This window comes from Acanthopagrus latus, chromosome 12 (genome assembly GCF_904848185.1).
Source record: "Acanthopagrus latus isolate v.2019 chromosome 12, fAcaLat1.1, whole genome shotgun sequence".
NCBI lineage: Eukaryota > Metazoa > Chordata > Actinopteri > Spariformes > Sparidae > Acanthopagrus > Acanthopagrus latus.
In genome coordinates this window covers 13,690,174-13,706,751 of record NC_051050.1, presented here as the reverse complement: position 1 = coordinate 13,706,751, position 16,578 = coordinate 13,690,174, and the positions used below count along the sequence as shown (strand labels likewise).

Sequence of the window (16,578 nt, the reverse complement as noted above, 5' to 3'; positions counted from 1 at the left end):
CCCTGCCATTTCTGTAAATACCTGCACAGACTATTTTCAGACACTACTACTACAGTGGTTACATCACAGTCAGACAGTCTGGCAGTGCCAACACTTGTGCGTCACCGAGCTAATTGGCTCAAAGCGCTATACACGTCTCCACCTTTAAACTTTGCTGGGCACCAGAGGAGAAGAGTAACTGAGATCAAATCTTTCACGCCGCCTATGTAAGATGTTTGTTTATCTCAGGTTGTTAGGAAAGTCTTTGAAACATTTGAGATTTAGAGCAATGGAAGAGAGATTGTGTTCATTTCATTCCCTTTCTTAAACAGCAGGAGTCAGTGTTCAATCAGGAACCACTTGGGACATTTTACTCGACTATAAACATACAAATCAGCGCCATAAGCACCTCTGGTCAGGTTCATGGGGTTTGAGGGTTTTTTCCCAGTTTACATTGAGGAGAACGCAGGGATTCAGCTATTTCACAGTTCATGAATGGGATAAAACTGCCAAATAAAAGTGGGTCACTCAGTCCACCTGATCCATGCAGCCTAATTAAGATTCAAACTGGAGCTACACTTGAAACTAAATCCAACCATATGAACCTTATCTGGGCCTGTCAGGTATCCTCTCCTCTCAACAAGACAGTCTTTACAGTGTTGGTCTCATGTTTGCAGACCTACATCTGACAGATAGGGCTGTCACAGGGACGATGAATTATAATAGGACGCAGTAACATTTGCATGTACACGGAACAAATCAAGGGATCAGATGATTGAAAACTGTCATCGGCAGTAAAAATCAATCAGTCAGGCTTGTCCGAACTCGAATGCAGCCGACCTTGATGCGCTCTGACAGGCGTCAACAAGCGTCAGGTGTGGCCTTTTGTCTCCACTTAACGATTGTCAGGGTGTGAATGCGCCCGCCGAGCTGAGTGTCTCAAGGGTGTTACAGCAGTCATGTAATCTGGGGGAGTGTCTTGTCCTAACCGCGGCCCCCCCCTCTGTCGATCTGACCACGCCCAATCAGCTGTTTCCTCAAGTTCAACCGAGCGCACGGGGAAACTTTTCCCTCCCTCCCTGTCCAGTGTCACGGCGGACCCATGGTGGCAGGCACCGCCGCAGCGTTTGTCATTCGGCTTCTCAGTTTGTGCGCGGGGTTAATCCAGCAACAAGTGGCGTCAGCATGTCCCTGTCGGATCAGCTGTGGTGTCCCGCCAGCGCCCAGGTAACGGTGCTCCAAGCCAGAGGCCTCAGGATCAAGGGGAAAGGCGGCACCAACGATGCGTACGCGGTCATGCAGGTGGGCAAGGAGAAGTACCAGACCTCGGTGGTGGAGAAGAGCGTGGCCCCGGTCTGGAAGGAGGAGGCCACTTTCGACCTGCCGCAGCAGCAGCAGCGAGGTGGAGGTGGAGGAGGCACGGAGCGATCCACGCTGCATGTCCACGTCCTGCACCGGGCCCTGGTGGGTCCGGACAAGCTGCTGGGACAGGCCGTCATCAACCTGCTGCAGCTCAGCGAGGACAGGACCCGCAACAAGACCGAGTGAGTGCACACCGCAGGGAGTCAGAGAGAGGGCAGGGCTGCGACCCGTTTGTTTTCATCATGTTTTCATCGTCAATGTCACAGTTGATCGATTAATCGTTAATATATCCAAATAAATACTCATCATACTTTCCTAGAGCTCAAATTGACATCTTCAGTTTGCCTCTTTTGTCCAACCAACAGTCGGAAATCCAAAGATTCTTCGTTTACTGTCATACACGAGAACAAAAAGCAGCAAATACTCACATTTAAGTTGCTGTCTATCTAGCCGGGTCTATCATTAGAGTAAGTAAAAATGTCACTCAGTAGAGCGCATACCTCTGCCAACTACAAACAGTGCCCCTTAATTCAGTCGAGCCTCATCCAGTACCAAAGCTGATAGCCCTGTGTCATCCAGAACTGCTTCAACCATAACAGATTTTCTTTTCAACAAGAACTGTGCAGTATTCCCTGAGAAATCAATAGTAAAAAAATTAAAAAAAAAACAAAATGCAAAAAACAGCACCAAAAGTTAATGAGCTCTATTTGGGGCCAAGACCCACCCTCTGTGTAAGTTTTGCAGAAATCCCTTTGGTAGTTTGTGTGCAATCCTGCTCACAAACCAACCACCAAAAGAATAAACATGTGAAAATATATCTTCCATGGTGATAAATCTGCAGATTGTTTTTCCCATTTAACTAATGTTGTGCTCTCTGTCAGCAAGTAGCCAGACTCTCCTCCACAGGATCCCAGAGTTAAGAATAGTCTTGTCTTGTCTGAGCAACAGTCCGAAAACCCGAAAATGTCAACTCATTGATCAATTTGTCAGTTAATCAGTCGATCGACTAATGGTCTTAAAGCCTCCACCAAACATCATTAACTCTAATTTAACGGAGGCACCTGCTGAGCTTGGTTCAAAAGTTATCAATCTGCTGAGGTTTCACGTGCAATCAAATAACTGCAGCTGAAAGGTTTGACTCGCGTTCATTTTGTCTGTGCTCGCTGACAATCAGATTTTTAAAAGGCGGGCCTACAAGCGTTATTTGTGACATCACAAATTGTTTGGAAGCCAGTCATGGTCCAACATTCAGCATGAAAGTGTGACGTGGAAACTTGAAGCCAACAGTGCACAAACACTGAGAAACAACTGAAGGAGGAGACATCTTGTGTCAAGCAGTTAAACTTGTGAAATGAATAATATTTACATCTCTAAAAGGAGGAGCTGCCATTTTAAAGTTGTAAATATACATCATGTATATGTGGAGGGGATCTTCAAGGAATTTGGGCCAGCAACCACTGTCTTGTTTTTGTAGTTTTTTTCCAGCTCCATGTAACATTAATGTGTAATATCTTGAGGAAATCATGAAGGCAAAATGAAGGACTGAGTCTTCCTGTCTGCACCACAGGGAGCAACTCCTGGCTGCTTCTGTCAGTCACTCTGCAGCTTTGTGGTCTTGCAGGACCAAACTCCATAATCCCTAACAAATCCCTGATAATTACACACCCTGTTTTTTATTGAAAAAAATTTAATATTAAGAAATTTTGCAGCATCTGTGAAAACCGTGGATTAGCGTTGCCTTATGAATAAGTTTCCCCTCATTTTTACATTTGAAAAGGCTCTTTGCGAGTTTCCCTCTGTGATATTTGCACCTTTTTTTTTTTTTTTTTCCTCGCTGAGGTGAGGTATTTGAGGCGCGCGCACACACACACACACACACGCAGGCACGCATCACTGCACAGGCCCGCTCTGGTGGGTTTGACTTGTGAACGCTGCCCACTCGCTCCAGTGCAGCTTAAGGGATTTGTTCCCTCGGCAGCGGCCTTCGAGGATGCCAATCAGCATTACTTACTCGGGCGAAGGACGCGAGTCAAAGGGATTCACTCCCTCTCATTGACTGAGCTCGTCAGCGTCGGTTAGATTCCACCCTAAACTTCACCTCCCTCGCTTATTATGCTGCGTAGGCGCCAAGCAAAAGTAGGCTGAAGCATTAAATGGGGTGACGATTGGCTTCTCTCCTGAGCTTGGTCTTATAATGACAGTGATCAGGTTTCACAGGCCTGACTCGTCCTCCTGTATGGCCTCAATGATCATCATTATACCTCCTTTTATGCAGAAAATATCCTGCTCTCTTAACTTTTTAAATTCATGATACCTGTCAAATTGGAAATGCAACACCCACCAAGCCATGTCTGCAGTTCGCTAAGAGTGTAAAAGTGACTTGCTGTGTTAAGCTGTTTCTGAGTGTTTTAGTCCCCACATCGTGTGACCGGTATTATACAAAAGCTTGGCCGCATACCAACCTGTTTGTCTGAAAGTGCACACGCACACACACTCCCACGCACTCCTTCCACCTTGACAAAGGTTGTGTGTGTTGTTGTTGTTGTTGTGGGTTTAACTGCTCTTTGTTCTCTTCGGTCTTTGCCTGAGTTGTAATGTTGTTGTCCAGGCCGAGGCTGGATTTGATTTTGTGGTTCATTACCGGCCATGTTTTTCTTTTCATTATAAAACAATATAGATTTTCTGTCTTTTCATATTACAGCAAACCTTTTATAATGCGGAGCCAATATGAGAGTTTGTCGTGGCAATCACAGTGAAAAATACATTCCAGATGAAATTGGAGGGCGTGAAACGAACTGTTATTAAAATGCATCCAGGCACAAATAACTTTTCATATCGTTCGGCCTGGCTGGTGTCCCAAGTCTCAGCATGCCGGGCTGAACTTCACCTGGCTGTGTGCTGCATGTTTAATTGTGCATATTTGGGGTTTTTGCAGAGATCACATCTGTTCTTTCTGGCATTCAGAAAAAATCGGATATTGGATCAGATGATGTGCAAGCATAAACAAATCGAATTTCATGAGGATCTTCTCGCCATGAGCATCACTTCTGTAGAGCAGGGCAACGTGCTCCAGATGGTGTTGAGTAAATACCCGGCTTGTTTTCAGCAGTCCTCGGCGACTGCACCTTGCCTCTGAGGTTAAATCCGGCTTTAGCCTCACATTCCTGACTGTTTTTTTATCAACCAAAACAAACACTGATGCCAACCGTGACAGTCTAGCAAGGTCAGTTTTTTTCGGAGCGAGACCGCTGTGAGTGCACTGACCTCCCAAAAGACAAACATGTCCCACAACATGTCAGAACAACAGCTCTACTGTTTTAAGGTCTTCGCTGAATTCTGATTTTTTTTTTATTTTTTGCTCTTGTTCTTGACATGTGTTGTGTGTTCTGTCAGTGTAAATTAAACACAGCACAGGTGGAAATTAACAGTAACTAGAGATGACTTGAGTTGCTTTTTATGATATTAACTTTAAGACATCTGAGATTTTTTTTTATGTTCTCGATTTGCCTTTGGTCACTTGATGAATGGATGATTGTGTTCAGTTGTTCTTTATTCACCCCTCTGTGCTTAATTTCAAAGACAGTGATTATAGAGAGTGTTCTCATTGGCACCATTAGAATTTAGAAATTGGCCACAAGCAAAAAGCTGAATCATGACCGTTTACAATACCGAACACGTTCCATCAGAAGCTCTACCAGCAGCTCGTCCCTCAAAAGAGAAACAGCAGCATTGGCTGATTGTTTAAGGGGGTTAAAATGACCAGTATTTACTTTGAAAGTGACCTCTACTGGTCCGGGTGATTTATGATGGGAGCAAATGAGGAAGTCAGAAAGGGAAATAAGGGCGTGATGGTCCTTTTTTAGTAGGAAGGAGGCTGGGATGGATGGATGGATGGATGGATGGATGGATGGATGGATGGGTGAAACACAGAGCTTTAACCCAGGAGACTGGGTGCCCGAGGCCTTTCACCAAGTCTTTCACCAGAGTTGACTTATTATTAACTTAAGTAATGTACAGTAACATTGTGTTTTTTAATGCATTTATGTAATTTATGCCCTGGTACACATTATAAAGTACTTATTTTAACCCAAACCATGATGTTTTTGTAGATTTGGTAACCCAACAGCGACCTGTTTCACAATGTTAACTATGAAATGAATTTCATTTACGCCATGTATGTGAGGCAGTGCCAGGCAGGTAACGCACATAAGCACCTTGCATCATGTCGTTTTGAGAACAGTCATAAATGTCATTTCGGGAGTCGTTTGCAAATGACCTTTTCTGTTGTTCAGGTTTGAGGATGTGTTGAGCCTTTTGATTGTACTACTGCAAGCATGACAGGAACTGTGCTTCGAACCCCAGATATAGAAAAACGGACAACTGAATTGTGAAGTGTGAGGACATTTTTTAAATAAATGCAGAAAGGCAAGCCTCATTTAAAAGCTTCTGTTCAGAATCTTGACATCGTGTGTTTATTGGGATTGATTTGGGGCTAAAAATGAAGTGTGCTTCAACCGCTGGCTTGTTGGAAGAGGTAATTACTTGTCAGTTTCACTCCTGCTCTCTGACTCGCAGATATGGACTGAAAGACTAAAGCCTGGACAGCTCTGGTCCTCAGACATTATCACTGTGGAGTCGTTTTACTCACTCAGCTCTTCTCCCACTCACACAGCTGCGTTCTGTGATAAGAGCCGCTCTGGGTATTGTCTTATCAGTCGCTCAGGCACCACAAGGAAGGATGTGTGTGTGTCTGTGTGTGTGTGTGTGTGTGTGTGCAGAAAGTAGAGTAAATGTACAAAATGTTGAGTCATGTGTTATCCTCTTTGGGTTCTGTCTGTACAGCACAACAGAACTCTTTCTTCTCTTCACAGGAGTGTGAGATTACTGGGTTTCAGGGCATCGACATCATGCTGCAGCCATTGTTCAGTGAAAGGCATTTTTAGCACCTCCCGCTGCACACTGCTTACTACCCCAACCAGATAACGCCCGAACACTTTCGCAACTTCCCTTCTGTTCAAACCGAACTAACTTACTTCTTCTCTTTTTTCTGCTCATGTGCATATCTGTCAGTGGCATAATTTAGCATCAGGGAGGCTGAACTAACTTCAGGGCTGAGATTATACTGCAGTGTATACCATATAACAAACAGGGTTATTGGGATCTTTATTCTGTGCTTGTTGAGGTACCTGTAGTTGATGTGTAAATTTTGGAGGCAAATATTGTAGTTTTTCCTCCTCTATGTACATTTATTTGATATCTTTGGTTACTTTTGAAGATTGTATGCTGCATCAGAGCTAAAATAGCGTGTTCTTAAAGCAGCATTATGTAGAAACCTGTACAGGTTCAAATGTCTATGTTAGCGGTGTAAACGCGAATGTCCCCCTAAGTTCTCCCAGTCTGGTGTGCTAGCTGCACAGCTAACTGAGGTAACTATCTAACAGCAGCTACAGTTAACAGCAGTAAGCGGTTACTCTATGCTGCCCATGTCTTTTGAATTTAAGGTGGTCGATCCTTGCATATTGCACCTATTTAAGGCAAAAAGTTGGCTATTCCCAGTTTAACAGTATATTTCATGACTGTTTATATCTAAGACGGGTCATAAACCTGAGAGTTAATGTCAGACGCCGCAGTTCCTCCCTGATCTACAAATCTCTATAGCCTCAAATTATGATTGTCAAATGGTTGGGGAGTTTGCCAAGTTGACATGTTTACATTTCCATGAGCACTGAAAGATGAATTTAAGTCACTTTTTTTTTTTTTTTGCATGATGAATAAATGTATGATCTGTCGAGCAGTGTTGTTGTTCATCGGGCAAATCATGAAGAAGTCTCACAGTGGAACATTTCTAATCTCAGAGCCTGAAATTTGCAAATCACATCCCATTACTCAACAGCAGCAGGAGGCAGGGGAGCTCTGACAACAGTCTCATCCATTTTTGCGAATCCAGGAAAAGGCTTTTTCCTCCTTAATTTGTTTGTGCCACATCTGAAGCATTCCTGAGGGAGGAGGAGGTGGAGGAGGACTCTCTGCGATATATCTTATTCGGTACCTCTGAGAGGAAGGTACTGTCTTCAGTGGAGTATGCATCAGTGGTGTCTCAGGAGGTGTTATGTAAAATAAAGGTTAAAAAAAATGCAGTTCCTAGCACATGAATACGAAATGGGACATATTTTAATCACAACTTTTTCTGTTTTTCTTGTTTCATAATGCATGAACAGAATGATGATGCTTCAACACAGTTGTTTCTTCCTTTTTACATACACAGGCATGCCCACGAGCACACACATACACAAACACACACACTTACTCACACACACAAAAAATGCACACTTGGCCCCTTCCTCATTTTCTCATTTCCCCAGGAATTCAGATTTCAGTTGCAGTTGTTTGTTCAGTGGCGGGCTGACCTCAGATTTTCTGCCTGATAGGCACTTTTTATGCTGACTGCTCCTTTTTCATTCTTCTGTTTAAGTTTATTCTGCTTATTCCAGGACGCTTCTGTCAGTATTGAACCGTGACACAGGTGCAGAAGCAGCGCAAAGATGACAAAGCCTGCTCTCAGCAGACGTCTCTTGTTAGGGCATTTTAACTTTCTACTTTGAGGTTGTAGCCAGTGGTTATCACGGTCAGTTGTCCCAGTTGTATCTAAACGTGGTGGTTAAACCAAGGACAAGGACACCTGACCCTGCTTGGTAGTTTCTTGGCATTCACTCCTCCTCTCTGGCACATACAGCATATTTTTAAAGGGTGATGATGAGGTTAATAGCAGATCTCCAGTTCTCTGTGAACCGGATTTGTTTAACTTTGTGAGGCGCAGGAACTAATCTCTTAAGATAAAACCGTCTCCCTTCAGGGAGCAGACCGGTCAGTTGACTGTCTGCAGGCTCAGATGTCTTGGGAAATATGCAGTACAGCCGAGCTTGACGCACGTCTCCAGGGCAGCGGGTAGTTGTAACAGGAACAGGTCTGATCCTCAAGCAGTTTTTTTTTTTTTTTTATTAAGATTTGTTCATGTGAGACGTGAGATGGAAAAGGAACAGCATTCATACAGGCTGTCAAATATTGATGCAACAATTACAGAGACAGTACAAGCATTCATAAACTCCAGGCTTTTTTTTCTTTTCTTTTTTTTTTTAAACAAACAAGGCAAACTTTCCTGCATGGTGTGCTTCCTTGTTGCTCTTAGAGCTTCGCAGACTTTCCAAAAACATTCAAGTCACTTCTGAGTCACCCTTCCAGTTGGATGGATCATAGTTTCCGCAAAGATGCTGACGAGGACTAAACGTCAACGCGCTGTACATGAATCTCAGTCTTTGTGTCTGTGATTCCTTTAAACCACTCGGTAGAAGACATTATGATGAATGACTGCCTGAAGGGGAATGATGCTCCATTAATAGAACTCTTTTCTGGGTGACACCTTGTTACTGCAAATAGTGTGTGAAGCATGAGAACTAAAAAAAATGAAGCTAAACTAAGCTTAATGGAAAGTAAATATTGGACTTGCATTTGCTTCCAAATGAAACTCCAAATGAATGTCGACCCTGTAAATTGACATACTAACTAAATGGCTCTAATTTTGTGGTCACAGCTTGTTTCCACTGCCCCCTAGTGACCAAAAATATCTAATGCAGGTCTCAGAATGTTTTTAACCCTCGAGATTAATCAGATATTTTATTCAGATAATCAGATTTCGTATGAAAATTGTTATTCTGATATGATGCCTCTCTTTGACAGGTGGTTTAAGCTGCTGGACAAGACCGGCAAGGCGGACAAAGACAGAGGGGAGGTGCTGGTCGACATCCAGTTCATGAGAAACAACATGACCGCCAGCATGTTTGACCTCTCTGCCGCCGGCAAATCCAGATCCCGCCTGGGCAAGTTCAAGGACAAAGTCCGTGGCAAGAAAAAAGAATCAGACACTATGTCGACCATAGTTCCATCCTTCACTCAGGTTCTGACTGACAGTGAGGAGGAGGGGAACGGGGACGCCGAGGCGGCTGCCGGAAAGGATGAGAAGAAGAAGAAGCACAAGATGAAGTCGTTGTTTTCTCCAAAGTCTAATCTGCAGAAGAATATGTCTCAGTCCATGTCTGTCCTGCCTGGGAAGAACTCCCCGCTGAGCGGCAGCCAGTCGTCCGGTCTGAATGTGGATCCCTCTGAAGGTCAGGAGCACTTTCATTCACTCTCTCTTGTCGTCTGTGTTTATCACATGCATGTTAACTTTCTCATTTCCTTCCAGGTAAAAAGAAGTTCAAATTCAAGATTCACAAACGATCAGGCAGCTCAGACAACAAAGATTCCTCCTCCAGTCTCCAAAAACATGGTGCTACCGAACAGAGTAACCTGTGCATCAATGGCAGTCATATATACTGTGAAGAGCCGCCGGCCCGGACCTCTCGCATCGGCTCGAACTTCAGTCTGGCCAGCTCAGGACACGGATCCATGGAAGACGTCCCCGACGGCTCTCCTCCATCTGTTGATTCGCTCAGAGGAGTGAGGCAGTACTCGCCCTGGACAGAGGAGGAGGAAGAGATGGCGGAAGTCGAAAATATAAAAGAGGATGTGGAAGAGGAGAGGATTACATTGGAAGAGGAGGAGGAGAGGATGAGACAAGAAGATGCTGAGAGGTTGGCTGAGGAGAAGAGGAGACAAGAGCAAAGGACTGTCGAGGAAGAGGAAAAAAGGCAAAGAGAGGAAGAAGAGAGGATTAGGATGGAGGAAGAAAAGGCAGAGGAAGAAAGGAGGAGACGAGAAGAGGAGCAAAGGTTGGCAGAGGAAAAGTGGAGACTGGAGGAAGAAGAGAGGAGAAGGAATGAAGAGGAGAAACTAAGAAAGGAGGAAGAGGAGAGGATTCAGAGGGAGGAGGAAGAGAGGAGTAGACGAGAGGAAGAGGAAAGGGCTAGGAGAGAAGAAGAGCATGAGAGATTAGCACAGGAGAAGAGGAGAGTAGAGGAAGAGGAAAGGGCTAGGAGAGAAGAAGAGCGCCAAAGATTAGCACAGGAGAAGAGGAGACAAGAGGAAGAAGAAAGGAGGATTAAGGAAGATGAAAAAATGAAAAGAGAGGACGAGGAGAGGATTAGGATTGCAGAGGAAAGGGCTAAGGAAGAAAGGAGGCAAGAGGAAGAGCGTAAATTAGCAGAGGAAAAGATGAGACTGGAGGAAGAAGAAAGGAGAATGATTGAAGAAGAGGAAGCAAGGAGGCTGGAGGAACAGGAAAGAAAGAGAATTGAGGAAGTGGAGAGGATTAGGATGGAGGAGGAAATGGCTCAAGAACAGCGGAGACGAGATGAAGAGGAGAGTGCTAAAAGACAAGAAGAAGAGCATAAACTGGCAGAGCAGAAGAGGAGACTAGAGGAAGAAAGAAGGCAAAGAGAGGAAGAGGAGAGGATTAGTATGGAAGAGGAGAGGAAGAGACGAGAGGAAGAGGATAAATTGGCAGAGGAAAAGAAGAGACTTGAGGAAGAAGAAAGAAGAAGGATTGAAGAAGAGGAAGTTAGAAAGGAGGAAGAGGAGAAAAGGAGGGAGGAGGAAGAGAGGAGGAGACGAGAGGAAGAGGAGCTGGTGAGAAAACGAGAAGAGGAGCATGAGGAAAAGAGAAGGCTAGAGGTACAGGAAAGGAAGCGAAAGGAGGAGGAGGAAAGAATTAAGAAAGAGGAGGAGGAAATGGCTCGGAGGGAAAAGGAAGAATATGAGAGATTGGTAGAGAAAAAGATGAAACTAGAGGAGGAAGAACGGAAAAGGATTGAGGCAGAGGAGAAAATTAGAAAGGAGGAAGAGGAAAGGGTCAAGGCAGCTGAAGATAGGAGGAGGAAGGAAGAGGAGAGGAGGCTAGAAGAAGAGCGGGAGAAGTTGGCAGAGGAGAAGAGGATAATGGAAGAGCAACAAAGGAGGATTGAAGAAGAGGAAAAAAAGCAAAGGGAGGAAGAGCAAAGGATTAGGAAAGAGGAGGAGAGGCGACACCAGGAAGAAGAGAGGAAAAGAATTGTGGAAGAGGAGAGAATTAGACAGGAAGAGGAGGAAAAGATTCGGATGGAGAAGGAGAGGAGGAGCAGAGAAGCGGAAGAGCATAAAATTAAAATGGAGGAAGAGGAGAGAGCCAGGAAGCTGGAAAAAGCTGAACGGAAGACGAGGGCAAATAAAACAAAACAGGAAGTTGCAGGGACGAAATCCAAAGTGGGGAGCTCTGCACAAGTGTGTTCTATGAATCCTTTTGATGAAGACTTTTCAAATAATCCTTTTGATGAGACTCCCAACTCACCTGACAGTACCACGGTGTCAACAGTCCAGCAAAGGTTAGTTCTCGAATTCCTTGTACTCCATGGGGCACAAACACTGATGCATACAGAACATTTCATTCCAAAAGAAAGTCAACACCATCCAAATTAAACTTTAGATGAAAGTCGAATTCCTCTTCACGAATATAGCATACTATATCTGCCAGAACTTTGAGTAATATAATATAATATAATATAATATAATATAATATAATATAATATAATATAATATAATACAAACTCGGGAAGATATCTGAATAAATAAGTTGTTCTCAGAGGAAAATAAAGTCCCCAGAACACTGTTGGAAGCTATAAAGGTTGCCACATATACACAAAGTACAACAGTATGAAATGTTGTTGTCCTTTTAAGGTCAGTTTGTTAATTCAGATTATTCAGTCATGAAAACAAAGAGGTTTTTTTTATTTATATTTTCTTATTTAGTTTGTTTAGGCATAGTTTATGTCAATCTTTCTCGTCTGATTAAAATGTTTGCCCTTAAACTACATACTGTGCCTTGTTAATGTGTCAAAGAAAAAGTATACGACTGGCAGCCTACAGCCTAAAGTGACTCTTTGAGGCCAGTTAGGCATGATGCTTTAAGCTAAATGCTAATGTCAGCATGCTAACGTGCTTATAATGCGCTATGAATATCAGACTTCTATTCATCACCAGATTATCTGGACATTTCGGTCTGGATTAGGCAGACCAAATCTAAAGAGCCAAGAGAACTACAGCATGAAAAAACAGACTTCAAAAAGTTTCTGTATAATCGTAGGCTATAATAATAACTGATCAACTCCTTAACCTGCCTTCTGTTATCAGCAGCTAACAGGACCAGGAAGAGAAAGGCAAAGTATTCAAACTAAATTTGAATGTCTGAGATTATATCATCTTTGTCAGACTCATTTACATTTGCAGAAAATGTTATCTGAACAAATTTTATCTTCATTTTTCCAGTCAGTCACGACAGCGGCACTTCATTTTTTTTAAATGCAACTTAAAGCTGACACCATCATGAAAATTGCATAGCTCTGTACTTGCACTGTGTGTGTGTGTGTGTGTGTGTGTGTGTGTTAGAGTTGTTTAGAGCGTGCAGAACAATGCGTATCTGTGAGCAAGGATATGTTTCTTGTGTCAGCTGAGATTGTGGGCTCATTGCGCAGTCTTACGTCATCACATCAGGTGTCGTGTAAACAGACTCTGTAGAATGGGTAATTACTCAGAGTGACAGTGAAGTTGGTTCTTTATTTTCCACAGCGATCTCAGGATGAGTTTCTTGGCATATTAAAAGGTTCTCCTTGTATTATAATAATACATCATTATTTCATTACATTACCCTAACTTTGACTTTTTCAAATAGGAAAAGGAAAAATGCGTCCCCTCCATATCACAAAACTACATTTTACAGTCTTTAATTCTCTTTTCAGCATCCCTGATGACTTGCTTCAGATGATTATTCGAGGCTTGTGAATGTCTCCTTGTATCTGATAGCACATTAGAGTATATTGTTTTCCCTGTGAGACTTCTTTCAATTAAATGCTTCCATCTGCTTGAATATCACGCAGTCTGTGTCTCTCTTCCAGGAGTCAACCTGCTGCGTCAGCGGCGGGAAGCAAGACTTCTTCCACTGATGAAAAGGATCTTATAGGCAGTCAACTGGAGAAACGACCGGCTCCTCTGCCTCCAGGAAGAAATCAAGCCGAGAGACAGAGTCAGAGAGAGCAAGATGGATCTACACGACATCTGGTACAAGTTAACAAGCAGAGCAAAGACAAAGACGAGAAAACCATTAGCGTCCCCCCTCAGCGCTCGGTGCACATGATCGCTCCTCTGAGTTGGTCTCCCACGGACGCAAAGAACCCCCAGAGCTTGGCGCAAAGTAAAGGTAAACGCCCTGCACCGTCTGCGCCAGCTGAACCCAAGAAAGCCTCATCTTCTGATGGCAAGATTGCCAATAAAAGTAGCTCCGGGGCTAAACAAGAGCCGATTGCTTATGGCTTAAATCCATTTGAAGATGATGAGGATGAAAATGAGCCCACAGCCCAGGATACCGGCGCTTCAATACAAGGGCCTCCAGCTGTGTCACAATCTGCTGACGGAGATGCCGCCTCTCAAGCAAAAATCAAGTCCTCGAAGAAGGCGCGTGCTCCTCTGCTTCCTGCAGCCACAGCCGCCGCGTTGAGCACTTCGATCAGTCAAAACATGGAAGGAGGCCATGATACAGGTGTGACCACACAGGACGATGATCTAACCCACCCAGGGCACCCTGAGGAGGCTCCAGTTCAAGAGTCCCAGCCTGTGATGGCTGCTGCGCCAGAGGCAGGTGGGAGGAGGGAGGTGCCTCCCGTGACCTCACGCAGGTGAGATGGATCACTTCCTCAACAGAATATTTATTTTGGCACATCCATGTCTTCATACATAATAGATCAAACACCACCTGTTCCTCATAGCCATCGTGCTGCAAATCGCTAATGTAGAATCTTCTGTGATTCATCCTGATTGATCTTTCATTGTTCAACTCCTTCATCTACACTTTTTAATGGTGTTGTATCTGATGAGGTTGACGTGGACGAGGGAGCTCACAGTGTTAAAACAAACTACTGTATTCTCTTTGACAAATGATGAATAACTAGGTTCCTCTGTGATCTTTTTTTGTAAAATGATACACTGAACATCTCTCACTGAACCAATACTCCATTTCATTTCACTCTTATCCACAGAGTGCTTACGTCTTTCTGTCTTTTTGTTGTCATTGCAGACTTCAGCCTGTAAAACCCCTTAATCCCCTGGGACAGCAGCCCGTCTCTGTTGCTCAGGGGGAAATAGATAACAAATCCACAGGAATCCACAGTGAAGTTCAAGAGAAAACAAAGGTATATCTCCTTTCCTCTTTAATCAAAAATGTTGTGGTTTTCAAAGGAGACTTTATGCTAATTTTCAGGTTCATACTTAAATGCTCAAAAAACTCATCAGTTTCCTCATACTGTCCAGTGCTGCAGCTCTCTATTCCCCCTCTGTCTGAAACGCTCTGTTTTAGCTACTGTCTCTTTAAGGCACCCCTCCTGCATACAGTCTGTTCTGACTGGTCAGCTCACACAAGCCTGAGCCAACTCTGCTCCCCAAGGCTCTGTCGTGTTTCAGCTTCTCGTTAGCTTCGCTTCTACCCCTGGATATAGGCATAAATTCTGCAAATGTTTGACGAGATTGATGTAATGTGATGTCATGGAATTAAAGGTGGGGCTCCTGACGAGGCGTTTCAGGAACAGTGTTTTCTGTGGGAGAGAGGAGCTTCTGTTGCTTTTTAACTTACAAGCCCTTTTATGTCACAACAGCCTATATAAAACACTGAAGGAAAGAGAACAACGAGAAAGCACAATATGTCTCCTTTTTAATGGATCTCTTTTGGAATCAGCATAAACTGGTGTCCTATTTGTGTTTAATACAGACGTACATATTCTCCATGTTTTCTGTTTTCCCACAGGCAAATAACACCGAGCTTAAAGGGCCGTACGCCCAGCTGACCCGGGAGGAGCTAATCTCTCTGGTGCTCAAGCAGGACAACCAGCTGTCAGAGAGAGATAAAAAGATATGTGAGCTGGAGCAGTACATCGATAACCTGCTCGTGCGTGTCATGGAAGAGTCACCGACCATCCTCATGTCCATGAACTCTATGAAGAAAACTGTCTAGGTGGATGAACAGCTGACACTTTATACCCAGTGTTAAAGGTTAGGTTTACCAGGTTCAAGTTCAACATACTGGCAAAAAATGATTAGAGTTGAAATATATTTTTGGAGAACTGCTGCTGTTTCAGCCTTTCAGATGAGGGGTTATGTTATCCTGCAATCAAATATTATAATAAACCTATTAAATGATTAACATTTTTCTACTCTCTTTGCATCAAGTATGTACATGTGTAATGCTGAAAAAAACTTCTTCTGTATATTTGTCATGACCATTTTCCTGTCGAGCATATAAATCTTTCAGCAGTGTTGAATGTTGCCAACATGTCAGACTAAATTGCTGTATGTTCTATTGTCAGCTTCCTGTCCTCTGGAGATATCTCCGGTATGAAGAAGAGCCTTAATTTACTGTTTCAACTATGCACTAATGATAATGCACTAGTCATGTTGATAGAAGCTTCTCGCTCTACTGAATGTCAACGTTTACATGATTCTACTAACCCCGAAGGCACTTTATCCAGCTTCCACTATTAACATGATGTCCACCGAATCACTGCACTGTACTGAAGTTACTGCATTATGGTATTAAAATATGTGAAATAAATTAAATGTCTTTTTCTTGTATGACAGTCACATCTTTTCTATCATGCATTTTCAGAAATAATGTCTTAGATAAAGTTGAGATATTATGTACAGTAGATTTATATAACTGGTACATTTACGGATAACCAAACTTAAGTTAACGGTTATTTCACCATTAACAGACACTGAAATGCTTTATAAACATTTATTAAGCAGTATGTATATGATGCTTTTTAAATGGTTAATAAATATTTTGTAGCTGCTCTAAAAACATTATTTAGATGGCCATTATGAAGTTTATAAACCTCTACAATTGCTAAATTCATTGTTTATAAAGTATTGTTTAATAATATTTAATTGTATATAAATAGAATAGTTTAATATTAAACTAACCTTGAATTATAACTATTAATGTAACATTTATTAATTGTCATAATAAAATGTTACTATTTGCACAAGTTGGGACTCTGCCCTAACACTTGATGTTTTTTTCTAAATTTTTATTTCCTGTTTTTTGGTCCTTTTCCCCTCCAAATAAACAACAAGTTCAGTCATTTCACATTTCAAAGGGGCTTTATGTAATTTTGTTTAAGAAGAAAAGACCTTTGTTGATTATTTATCATGACTGAATACAATGACTCACCAAACTTTCTAAACAAAAGCCTGCACAGTTTCATACTGTTTAACTAACTTTTTTTT

General features: G+C 42.8%; 1 protein-coding gene across 1 annotated transcript; it reads left to right on the top strand.

Moving 5' to 3' along the window:
- The first annotated feature begins 903 nt into the window (after nt 1–903).
- Nucleotides 904–15,921, top strand: LOC119030110 (rab11 family-interacting protein 1-like). The gene is made up of 6 exons (XM_037117478.1): nt 904–1,523; nt 9,076–9,503; nt 9,581–11,633; nt 13,200–13,976; nt 14,375–14,489; nt 15,098–15,921. Exons 1-6 carry the CDS (start codon nt 1,165–1,167, stop codon nt 15,302–15,304), a joined length of 3,939 nt encoding a protein of 1,312 aa, XP_036973373.1. The 5' UTR covers nt 904–1,164; the 3' UTR covers nt 15,305–15,921.
- Nucleotides 15,922–16,578: the final 657 nt, after the last annotated feature.